Below are 13,413 nucleotides of genomic sequence, written 5' to 3'. Positions count from 1 at the left end.
ATTTAACATCTACAAAAAGTAATGTGCTTAATTTGGTAGATTTTCCTCATCTCTACTATATACATGTCTAGAAAACTTAATTTTGTATATGGCTTTCATAAACAGTGTGGCTCAGCTGGTAAAGAATCCGCCTGCAATGTGGGAGAGCTGGGTTCGATCCCTGGGTTGGGAAGATCCTCTGGAGAAGGGAAAGACTACCCACTCCAGTATTCTGGCCTGGAGAAATCCATGAACTATACAGTCCATGGGGTCACAAAGAGTCAGACACAACTGAGTGAGTTATCTAAGATAAGTTAAATAACTGTCTATTTAAAGTATTGGGTTGGCCAAAAAGTTTGTTTAGGTTTTTTTCTGTAATGTGGGAAAACCTGAATGAACATTTTGGCTAACCAAATATGTTATAAATAAAACAAATAGCCAGCAAAGACCTACTGTACAGCACAGGGGATTCTACTCAACACTCTCTAATCTACCCTAACGGGAATAACCTAAATGGGCAAATAATTTGAAAAAGAATGGATACATGTATATGTATACCTTTGAATCACTTTGCTGTACATCTGAAACATATTGCAAATTAACTATACTCCAATATGAAATAAAAATTTAAAAAATAGCTAACCAGAAAAAAAAGTATATTGTAGAGTTGGTATAGATTCAGTCTATTGCTACTTCTAAAATATTTGTAATACTTCATGTCTGAAAAAATAAAACTGAATCATTGAAAGTAATATAAACTAAATTATGTTAGCATTTGTTAGTTTTCTAAATTTGATAAACTAAATACGACAGTGATCATTTTCTTTAGACTCAATAAATTTATGATGCATAGAATTAGAATGAGGGGTTTCATATTTATAGGAAGATTGTTTATTCTTAAAGAAACTAAGCTTGTTTTAGTTTTTAAAAAGAAACTATCTTTAAAAATTAATCATCAATAATATAGCATTAAAGTTACAAAATCAACAAGTAACAACCAAGCATACAAACTTCAATTTTATAACATGGCCACTTTGAAGCAGGAGATGATAGGGAACTACAAAAAGAGAAAGTACATAAGAGAGAAATAAGGAAGCAAGGAGCAGGGGAGAAAGGGAGGTAAGAGAAGAGAGAAGGAAGGAGTAAGAAATAGAAAGATAATAAATAAAAAAATCATTTCTTTTAAATCTAATGTTCATTTATCAAAGTATTCATCATGTCCCTTCAAAAAGGATTCATTTTTTTCCAAAACAGGGGACTGATTGAAAATTTGATGGACTAACAAAGTGCTCCTATTTTTAGCACCAAGGTTCACACTATATCTCAAATCCTAGTGTCCTTTAAGACAAAAGAAAACAGACTGTTACCTATGAGAGGAAGGTGTGTCTATATATCTATAGACACCCACACATACATATATATTTGAGGAATATTTATTTTTATTAATTTATATAAATATATTGTATATATATATTATATACATATATTTGAGGATGTAAGTATAGTAAGAAAACAGAAAAAAGGTTAAAAATATTTTTTTAAATTTAAAGTCTGCCTTCTTTTCTGACCCGTGCATAAACTAACAATGTATGTATTAGAAACAGAACTTTATGCAACTCGAAGTAAATTAATTATATTGATGATATGAAATCTTGGTGCCTTTTCAGAAAAAAAAATCCCTATTCACAATAAGTAAAATGAAAGCACCAAAACAGACACGTAACTGACAGCACTATGACAGAATCCCTCCATTCAGTTCAGTTGCTCAGTCGTGTTTGACTGTTTGAGACCCCGTGGACTGCAGCATGCCAGGCCTCCCTGTCCATCACCAACTCCCATTAGAAACAATTTTATTGCTTTTCTTGACTTAAAGTAACCAGTACACTTGCTTAGGGCACATCTGTCCCTCTTGGACATGAGAGCTCTGAATTCTGCAAAATGCTTAGTCCAGATAATCAAATGTTTGTTTTTGGTTTTCACAATGAGAGTTTCTCATAGGTTTTAATTAAGATAGCTGAGTTTTGATAGTCTAATTAAATAAACATCTTAATTTTTAATATGACTATATCAATTAGTATGTTATATTAGAATATATTTAAGAAATATTTATATTTACTTTACCCCAGCTCCTAGACTTAAGACAAAATATTTCACTCACAAAACATTTTTGCTAATGTTTAAATGACCATGATTATCAATATTGCTTGATGAGAAGTAAAGAGAACAAAGATAATCAGCAAAAACAAAATTTCATTTTATTAACAAACCACGCTTGAAACTTAACACTGAAAAATAAACTTTCATGTAAAAAATTTATTTTTTCTACTTTTACTTCATGTGTTTTGAATCTGATTTTATATTCATTTCCTTAAAAAAATAAATTTAATAACTATGTAGACCCTATAATTATCTAATGCTATTGGCAAATAGCAAAACCACTCTTCATCAGTTTTTACTTACTAAGCATTGTATAACCTAAGACAGTATTTGGTAACTGCAAGTCATGAAATTCATTGGTCATGAAATCAATTTAGTGGGTTGAGATTAGCATTTAAAAAAAGAAATAGAAAATAGTATGTAACAAGAATAATGTTGTTTTCTGAAACTTGTGCTTTAGTAACATTTATGTTCATAAATTTGTGTGTTTTATCATCCTTTAAAATGTATTTTAATATAAAATATCATGATAAAGTAAATAAAGATATTATTGCTATAATAACAATATCGGGAAAGAAATGATATACTGTGGGTGTCCTGACTATATTAACATTGTCTGCAAAATGATCAAGGATTTATATATTAATACATCCAGTGTTCCTACCTGTTCAGTGCCTCCACTTTGCACACTCAGGATTATGATCATAATTACCAGATTTCCAAGCTAGGTTAACTAAGATTTTGTAAAGGAAATAGTAACAAATTTAAGGTCTAAAAATTTTCTGTTAACACACTCTTACCTGTTGGTAATCCTTTTCCTCTCAATCGGTCTCGGATAGCCTGGCTTCGATCAGGCTTTTGCTCACTGCTATGGGAAAGCTGATCCGTCTGTACACAGGTAATCAAAAGTCAAGTTTGACTAAAGAATCTCCCTTTTGTTCATGTCTACAGAATGACACCAACTAGATAGTTTTTGGAAGCTGTAATATTTGAGTAAAAACACTCCACATATGATATTGTTAATATATATTCCTTGGATAAGATTTATGTAGCTTAGTTCTGGCCAATTCATCTTCAGGGAATACAAGCCAAGAAACATCTATCAAAGCCTAAGCTGCTAACTAGTGAACAAAAGTAAGTTAAAAGGAGTTCCATTTCAAAGCAATAAGCTTGAAGTATTCTTTTTTCCCCAAACTACTTTCATCTCTCAAGTGTGATTAAAATTTTAAAACCACATTAATTCTGGTATAAGAAACCTTTCTCCTGATTATAGCTATGCATTGAGGGTGCTGATTTAAATTATTTTTGAAAATAATTTTCTAGATTTTCCCTGCCAGAAGTTACATTTGAAATATGCTTTAAACTAAATGGATATATTGAGGGATAACAATTTAAATCAATGCTCTTTTGAGACTCTTTTAGAACTAAATGTTTAAGTAGTCTTAAACTTTAATAACTTCAACCGAGGGTACCTGTTTAAAATAAAACATGTCAAATTAGATCAAATTCCACATTATAAAGGGTGAAATGTTAAGACTACTAATGAATTTATTCAGATGATCAATTAGAATAGAAACTTCAAGAAATAAATGTAAGAAGAGAGAGTGGTAAAGAAAAATTACTTAACTCTGGCACCAAGAGCATACAAACTTATCTGTTTACACACATACAATACATTTTCATATTTCTCCATGAGTGGAACTTGTTTAAATATGAATTAAAAATCCATTTAAGGTAGTATATTGAAGGCATTATGCTTCCTACCTACAAGAAGACTTAAGTGGAAATATTTCTGAAATGATGGTATTGTTTCAATTATATAATCAGTTCATATTGTACTGTATTATCAGTAACATAAGAGACAATATCCTGTATCATCTTTGGGTATTCCTGCATGAACACTACTATTAATAACAGTTGACATTTACTGAGCAATTACTATAAGGCAGGTATCACCTTAAGTGCTTTACATACTTAATGTTATTTAACTATCAAAAAAACCTCAGGTGGTATATATTAACTTCACATTACAATAAAGGGAGAAATAGCAAATTTCTAAGGACCTTGAAGCAGCTCATCAATATTGAAATAATTATCTTTACAACTATTCACTAATATGGGTAGATGGTATGCACTATTACTACTATTTTACAGGTAAGTGAAACTGCATTCAAACATGTTATAAGATTAAATCAGTGGAAGAACGCTGACAAGTAAGCTGGCCTACTGACTTTTACTCTAGGCAAATTAATTTTAAGTGAATTAGGATTATGGACACTTGTAGTGAATTTCACACTGGATGAAGGACTAAGTCTTTCTATCAGCTACTGGGGAGAATGATACTCTCAGAGGGGCGTGCTGGCTAACAACATGGGCTTCAGGGTCAGAGAGATCCAGATTCCGATTGTGTCTCTGTCATTTACCATGTATGTGGCACGGCAAGTTATCTCATCTATTTGAGCCTCAGTTTCATTCTCTCTAAAAGGAAGATGAAATTCTCTCTTGTAACCCGGGGCTGTTTTGGTGAATAAATGTGAAAAAAAAAACAACACATAAGTCATTCAGTACAAAACAAACTCAACATTTAAAAATGGTAGCTATGAGAGTTATCTATCCAGTGATATCCAGGAGACTCTGAAGAGCAATGGATGGGGGAGTGTTATTATTTCTACTTTGAAATCTGCCTCTGGAAAGGTGAACTCTCTCCCTGCTGATTCCAACTGACCTTTCTATGCTTCTCTCCCACTAAGAAGTCCCACAGCACATCCTGTGTCAGACTTATCGCTGTTCCTTGAATGTTCTGCTCTTTCCCATCTCAGGGCACTGACCCAAGTTTACTTCCCGCTGCCTAGATTACCCTTTCTTTGTATCCAGTCTCTGGGATCTAGTTTAAAGTGCTCTTTTTCAACTCAGTCATTACTTGTATCCTTTCCCCTCAAACTCTGATAGCTCTTAAGTTCCTGACTGATTAACAGGAAACGGAAGTCACATAAGCTTTCTGAGTCTCAATTTCTTTAAGAAATACATAGGATGCCCCTGGGGGTCCAATGGATAGGAATCTGCCTATCAATACAGGAGACATGGGTTCCATTCCTGGTCCGGGCAGATCCCACATGCTGCAGGGCAACTAAGTCCACGTGCCACAACCACTGAGCCTTCGTGCCTAGAGCCCATGCTCCTGAACAAAGGAAGTCACCCCAATGAGAAGCCCACGCAGCACAACAAAGAGTGGCCCCCTACTGGCCCCAACTAGAAAAAAAGCCTGCATAGCAACGAAGACCCAGCACAGCCAAAAAAGAAAAAATCTTCAAAATGCTTAAAAAAAAAAAAAAAAGGCAAAAAAGAAATGGGTAAATTATAAAGTGAAGGAGATAGTACAGATCATTCCTCAGAGGGAGTTTTCACAAGAACATCAGTATTATGAGAAGATCTGTGAAAGAAGGCTCAAATAAGTTTGGGAAATGTTTCACCTATGTGCCTTTCCCTCCTGAGGGTTAGTAATACAACCTAGTATATTAAAGGCTCTGAGAAGTTCTACAGTGAATATACATTTAATGTTCCTTAAAGAGTTTTCCCTCAACTCTATTTGAACATAGAGAAATTTTTCTGAACAAAAATGTATTTCAAAATATGAAGGATAGTTTGGTCTGAATGGAGTGGTGGTCCCCAACCTCTAGGATCTAATGCCTGATGATCTGAGGTGGAGCTGATCCAATAATAATAGAAATAAAGTGCACAATAAATGCAGTGCACTTGAATCATCCCCAAACCGTCACTCTCCCCACCTGCCTGAGTCTGGAAAAACCTGTCTTCCACAAAATCTGGTGCCAAAAAGGCTGGGGACCTCTGGGCTTTCCTAAGTTTTTAGTATCGTTATCTTTGTTTCCAAAAAAAAAAAAAAAAAAAGTCACACAAGAAATACAAACAAATAAATCAGCCCTAGTCAAGAAGGGGAAATACACAGCCAAGAACCCTCTTCACTTAGCCTCTACTACCTCAATTCCTCTCACTACAGAATCTCAAAGGCTCCTTGGAGTCTACTTTATAAACCATTTGCCTAGAAGACTTTATGAACCTATCAACTGGCAAAGCATGTGGAATTTGGATATATCCTCGCCAGCCATACAACATCTTAGTTAAGGTTAGCAGAACTAAACCCCTAGGGATGAGAAATTAAGAGGAAGCCAGCAAGAACATTGCATGACAGTGACGAGTCTATCCAAAGTCACATAAAAGAGAGGAACTCAGGGAACCATAACGTAAGGGGCAAGAGCAGACGAAGACCAAATCTAGACCAAACACCAAAAACCAAAAGAAGGCTTCCCTGATGGCCCAGTGGTCAAGAAGCCACCTGACAATGCAGGGGACATGGGTTTGATCCCTGATCCACATGCCGTGGAACAACTAAATCCCTGAGCCACAGCTACTGAGCCAGAACTCGAGAGCCCGGGAGCTGCAACTACTGAGCCCCTGAGCCACAGCTACTGAAACCGACATGTCCTAGAGCCCGCGCTCAGCAGCAAGGGAAGCCGTCGCGATGAGCAGCCAGTGCACCACAATTAGAGAGTAGCTGCTGCTTGCCACAACTAGGGAAAAGCCTGCACAGCAACAAAGAGCCATCACAGCCAAAAATAAATATATAAATAAACAAAAATTATTTTAAAAAGAGACAGAAAAGAATTTCCTTAAACAACAACAACAAAGGATGGCCAATCTATGGCAAATAGGATAGAATACAGCTTGAGAAAATACAGTGGAGGGATTATTAGATATACAGACTGTTAGTCTTGGGGTTCTTCATATCTAAGAGAAGCGAGAAAATAAAGGTAGTCCCAGTTTTGGACTAATCTGGTCGGAATGCAAGCATGTTTCCCCCTCACACACCAGAAGCCAGTGTCCAAATACGGTGGGGAGGGTGTAGAAATACTTAAGAGGTCCAGACTAAGCGGGCAAGAAAGAGGTCTAAAGCAATTGAAAATGCATGTCAATGGCTCTCAGACCCATGCTGCATGTCCATATGGCTTTCACAGTAGACAGACTCACTTACTGAAAGCTCCATAGGAAAAAAAGAAAGAAAAGAGGCAAGAAGACATAACATGCTGTGATTCTATACTACTTGCTAGAATAAAGTTCTCAAAAAAGACTGTTCAAAAAGACACATGAACCCTAGTGTTCACTGCAGCACTATTCACAATAACCAGAACATGGAAGCAAATTAGATGTCCATCAACAGATGAATGCTTAAAGAAGTTACGGTACATTATCCAATGGGATATTACTCAGCCATAAAAAGGAACAAACGTGAATCAGTTGAACTAGGGTGGATGAACCTATAGCGTGTAACAGAGAGTGGAGAAAGACAGAAAGAGAAAAACAAATACTGTATATTAACATACATATACAGAATCTAGAAAAATGGTACTGATGAAACTATTTGCGGGGCAGGAATAAAGGCACAGACGTAGAGAACGGACTTACGGACACCACGGGGGAAGGACAGGGTGGGAGCAATTGAGAAAGAGCACTGGCACTATATACACCACCATGTGTAAAACAGATAGCTAGTATTATAGTTACATAACACAGGGAACCCAGCCTAGTGCTCTGTGATGAACTAGAGGGGTGGGCTAGGTTAGTGGTGTGTGTGCGAGGGAGGCTCAAGAGAGAGGGAATACATATATGTTCCCTCCCTGTAACTATATAAATACATATATAGTTATGACTGATTTGCGCTGTTGTACTACAGAAATCCATACAACATTGTAAAGCAATTATCCTCCAATTAAAAAAAATTTTTTATTAAAAAAATTTAAAAAGACGAATTCTCATAAAATCTAGAAGACTAAATTATTGCCGTGGGCTTCTATTTTAAGTACTGTTTCAAATAAACAACTAACGTTTGAAAGAAATTCAGTCTCCTGTTCTAGTCTTCATGGAGAAACACTATCCATATTTAAAGAAAATCTTGTGAAATGCTACTAAAGTATGACTATATGTACCAGCTGGAGCTGTGGCTTACCCCAGAAAGATTTCCCAGAACCAGTTTTACCAACTGCTTCACGTAGGAAAATGAAGGCGCACAATTGCTATTCCTAATGTGGGCACTGCAAGCGTCCAGGACAGTCCGAACAGAAACCCGCGCATAAATCACATCCTCGCACATTCCAAGCAGTATACTGTTGAGATGGTCTCCAAGCTTGATAGGCTGAAGACAAAGAAAGAAAAGGTCATGTTGATCAGTGAGGGTAAATCGAACGAATGGGAGACAAACCATTTCTAGAGTCACAGGAACCGTACCAAATAAATACGCTTCAAATACTTGGAGGAAGTGAATTCCTTATGTAGTAGCATAAATGTTTGACTGCATTTTATCTTTTTATAACATAAAAATTGTATTAGTGGAGGATGGTTAACATATATCTCCTAAGAATAGGAGTTATTATTAAAAAAAAAAAAAAAACCTGGGGTTTTTTGTATGCTTAAGAAATGGAATGTTTTGATTAACCAAGAGTTTTGGTAAGCAGTACTGCTTATGTACATATATATGGGCTTCCCTGGTGACTCAGATGGTAAAGTGTCTGTCTACAATGCGGGAGACCCAAGTTTGATCCCTGGATTGGGAAGATCCTCTGGAGAAGGAAATGGCAACCCACTCCAGTACTCTTTCCTGGAAAATTCCACGGATGGAGGAGCCTGATAGACTACAGTCCATGGGGTCGTGAAGAGTCAGACACAACTGGGCAACTTCACTTTCACTTCGCTTATACATATATATAAACATTTCACTTCATACATGTTTCATTTCACACACACCCACACCCACATACAAACACGTGTGTGCTCAGTGGCTCAGTCATGTCTGACTCTGTGATCCTTTGGACTGTGGCCTACCAGGCTCCTCTGTCCACGGGATTTTCCAGGCAAGAATATTTGAGTGGTTGCCGTTTCCTCCTCCAGGGGATCTTTCCGACCCAGGGACCGAACTAGCCTCTCCTAACTCAGCAGGCAGATTCTTTATCACTGAGCCCCATGGGAAAACCCACAAACACATATGCACACACTATCTGGGGAGGAATAAACAATTTCCTAATATTTCATAAAAAGTAATAATAAATATAATTTTATACTCTCATGATAACCTAGAAGAGATTTCAAATATTGCAATGACTCAAGGTCATTTTAATATAAGTTCTCATTTTGCTGGTGAAACAGAAGCCGGAATGTGAAAATTTTTTAAAATTACTTGACATAATTTATAGACTATTATATCTAAATGTCCAAAGACCATACCAAGAAATGCAACATAAAACCACAAAGATAAGTCACTGCACACTCAGTAGCATGGTTAAAAATAAAAACACTGATAATACGAAGTAGTGGTAAGAAGAGCATTGCTGACTGGAGTCTGAAATAGTACATCTGCTTTGGTTTTAACATATGCTTTCCCTGTAACCCTTTCTTTCTACTTCTCATCCGTTATGGATATTATACATCACCATTTAGAGCTCAGCTTAGCAACAGCTTCCTTTAATAAACCTATCCTAGCCCTCCAAGTCTAGTTAGAGGCTCCACATCTGGTTTCCCACGTGTGCGTGTCAGTTGCTCAGTCGTGTCCAACTTTTTGTGACCCCATGAACTGTAGCCCGCCAGGCTCCTCTGTCCATGGGATTCTCCAGGCAAGAATACTGGAGTGGGTAGCCATTCTCTTCTCCAGGGGATCGTCCCAAATCAGGGATGGAACTTGGGTCTCCTGCACTACAGGCAATTTCATTCCTCTTAACACAGCATTTATCACATTGCATTGTAACTGGTTATTTGGTTGTCCATACCCATGACAGGACTCCACAGGCATGGGACATTATTTTCCTGGTGTCTGGGACAGTGTCTGTCATAAAGTATGTGCTTAATAAATACTTTTGAATTAACATTAAATATTTCTCCAAAACAATTAATGATATCTGATAGTAAAATAGAGGTAAAAGTTTATATATACTTCCCTTCCAATTTACACATGATAAATATTGACTTTATTTTCAGTTACCAGAGACAGAAAGTGTTAAATTATAGGATATGATCACATTTTACATGTAAGTTAGGTTGCATAAAATATGACACTATTATTTCCAGTAATAATTTAACTTTCTTATTTATATTTATAGAATTGAAATGAGAGAAAGTAAATACACAGTATTTTTCATGATGTAAAATGAAAACCAAAAGAAGGTGAAGACTAGCATTCATCTTTCATGGACCTTAAGAGGTCTGAATTTTAGAATAAAAGCCTAAAATACTTACTGCTTCTTAATTTGATTATAAAAAGACACACCTAGTTATTTTTGTTTTGAGTTCTAAATGCCTAAAATAAAACAATTCTATATGCCCATATCTTTGATGAAATATAGCTATTTAAAAAATTTCAGTTACATTTACTATTATGTATTGTATCTTCAGGCAATCAGTTATCTTAGAAAATAAAGACCAGAAGCAGCCCCATGGTCATCAGGGCCTAAGACCCCAGAAAGTATTACTTTACTATCTGTGTCTGCTGCTGCAGGGGTCGTGAGGTATGATTTTGAAGTTCTGATATGTAGTTAGAGCTACTACTATTCCTATGGTTTTTGTATCAGAAAAGGCTATCACTCTCTATTCAAGAATGAATCATCAAAGACATTGACAACTCCCCTTTATCAGTCATTAAATTAGAAGAAATGAAGGGGACTTCTATTTCTCTTGCTCTAATTTTGAAGAGGCTACTATATTTCACTGAGTTGTTGAAACACAGCTGTGTATTTGTGCTTAGTCACTCAGTTGTGTCCAACGCCATGGACTGTAGCCCGCCAGGCTCCACTGTCCATGTGGATTCTCCAGGCAAGAAAACTGAAGTGGGTTGCCATACCGTCCTCTAATGACGTCTGTATTTCTAAGAACATTCTCAGAAAAATAATTTCTTTAGTACTTTATCATTTCATTCTGAGAGAAGACATTATTAACGTGAACAACCAGTATAGAAATGCTGGTGTGCCTGACAACACACTGTAGAAATATACAGAAGAACTTCTTAAAAAGTATAATGTTGTACAAATGTGATGGCTTGACTCACTTGGCTCTGAGGTACTTCATGATCAGCTCCCCAATACAATGTCATTCCGAGAGAATAAATATGGATCTAGGAATAGAATTAAAAAAAAAAAAAATCATTTTATGGTAAAAAGTTGATCTAGCAAGTACTATATATTTATCACTTTTTGCTCCCAAGAATACATAACACATGATTTGAGAAAACCATCATTTCATATTTTGCATAAAAGAATGTGAGAGCTTACATTACCATATGTAAAACAGAGAGTTAGTGGGAATTTGCTGTATGACGCAGGGAGCTCAAATCTGGTGCTCTGTGACAACCTCTAGGGGTGGGATGGGGTAGGAGGTGGGAGGGAGGTTCAAGAGAGAGGGGACCTATGGCTGATTCATGCTAATGTATGGCAGAAACCAACACAGTATTGTAAAGCAATTATCCTCCAATTAAAAATAAATAAATTTAAATTAAAAATGTATGTGAGAGCTTAAAACAGAAAATAAGACTGGAAATGATCAGAACAGATTTCATTTTCCAACTCCTCAGTCTGTCTGCTATGAGTAGTCCTTTTTTTTTTTAACTCTAAACTTTTTATTTTGTATTGAGGTTAACCAATTAACATGCTGTGATGGTTTCATGTGAACAGCTAAGGAACTCAGCCATACCTTACATGTATCCATTCTCCTCCATTTCTTATTTAAAGTTTCTTTATGCAAACTCAAGAGAATATGAATAAACAGTCTGACTTTCCATTTCTTTTACAAAAGGTCAGAAATTTTAAAAACATTACTCGACACCTTGCAGTTTTAATTTAACAAGACAGGTTATGCATGTTTAGAGATGGCACTGAGTCTCTTTAGCTTTGAATCTCTTAACTCTTTTCACTGCTGCATAGAACTATATTTTGTGGTTACTGTATTGTTTACTTAACTGATCTGTTACTAATCAGCAATTAGAAATTTCCTAAAATTTGCTATCATAAATAAAGTTTTAGCAAACAATTTTGGATATGTCATTTTGTACATGCAAATATTCCTCTTAAATTGACTCTTACATCATGAATAAAAGAGCAAATCATCTGTAGTTTTGATACATTTTTGTCTGATTTCCCCCCACAACGTTTTATCCTTTTGCATTTCTACAGCAACATATGAGACTTCCTTTCCACTAGCCTTATCCATAGAATGTGTTATGAAGCTGTTTGCTGAACTGAAAAGAGAAAAAAAATCTCATTACAGTTTGATTAGCACTTTTCTTACCAAGAATGGATGGGGTAGTAGCACATGGAAAAAAAAGCTGGATCAGAAAAGGTTCCTTTTTCATTGTCTGTTGCTTCTTAAAGATTGGAAAAATGACAACATATTTTTATGCTGATATATGGATAGAACAGGGAAAACTGGAATTGCAGGAGAGAGGAGACAGCTGGGAGAGCACTGATGAGTAAGCAGGAGGAAGTGGAGGCTAATGCACAGATGAAGGAGTTGGCTTCCAGAGGAGCACAGACAGTTCTTAGGAAGCAGGGAAGCAAAGAATATGAAAATTTATGTGGGTAATCTGGTCATGGGATCTTGGGAGAAGTCTCCTGATTACTTCTACTTTTTTTCCCCTGGTGAAACAGGAAGCAAGATTATCAACCTAAAGAATTGACAGTTAATCCTTCTAAGTAATCATTTTCCAGCTCTCCTGTTAAGAGATTCAAAGCTAAACTTTCAGCTGGCTCTCTCAGTACTGAATAATCTTACCACAAACATTTTGTTTGCAGCCATCTTACTGCAATATCATTTTCAGTGTCTTCTTTTTTTCCATTTTGCTGTCATTTTATCCTCTCTATTTTTAATTATACAAACTGTCTCAAACCTCTTTAGATATACATGAGATAAATCCATATAAAACTGGATATCCTTAGAATCTCACAGCATTTAAATTACAGATTAGAAAAAGTTTGTTCCTCTTTTTAAATATTTTCATGGCTCCTAATGTTCAAAATTCCAAATTCTTTATGATACACAAGGCTCACTCTGACTTGCCTCCATCTCCATTTCCCAAACAGATTTTTCAGTCTTCCTTCTCTTCTCCCTCCTTTCTCTATCACACCTAGACACTTCAAAACTAAAAGATAATTCTCTGCTGGCAAACCAATCTTTCTCTTTCCCAGCTTGTTTTGAACAGTTCCTCCTACCAGGAATTTCTTTCTTTATCTG

General features: G+C 36.0%; 1 protein-coding gene across 5 annotated transcripts in view; it reads right to left on the bottom strand.

The window, feature by feature from the left end:
• The window catches only part of PTPN13 (protein tyrosine phosphatase non-receptor type 13), a 223,528-nt gene that overhangs the window by 127,778 nt on the left and 82,337 nt on the right, over positions 1-13,413 (bottom strand). For all 5 annotated transcript variants that reach the window (XM_068975016.1, XM_068975017.1, XM_068975018.1 and 2 more), the window contains 3 exons: positions 11,237-11,302; positions 8,156-8,341; positions 2,937-3,024 (listed from right to left, as the gene is read on the bottom strand). In XM_068975016.1, the coding sequence (XP_068831117.1) occupies positions 2,937-3,024; positions 8,156-8,341; positions 11,237-11,302 (340 nt within the window). The remainder of the gene's footprint in view (positions 1-2,936; positions 3,025-8,155; positions 8,342-11,236; positions 11,303-13,413) is intronic.

The sequence above is a fragment of the Capricornis sumatraensis genome, chromosome 7 (genome assembly GCF_032405125.1).
Source record: "Capricornis sumatraensis isolate serow.1 chromosome 7, serow.2, whole genome shotgun sequence".
NCBI classification, from domain to species: Eukaryota; Metazoa; Chordata; class Mammalia; order Artiodactyla; family Bovidae; genus Capricornis; species Capricornis sumatraensis.
Note: the sequence above shows the minus strand (reverse complement) of the source record. Positions and strands in the feature narration are given on the sequence as shown.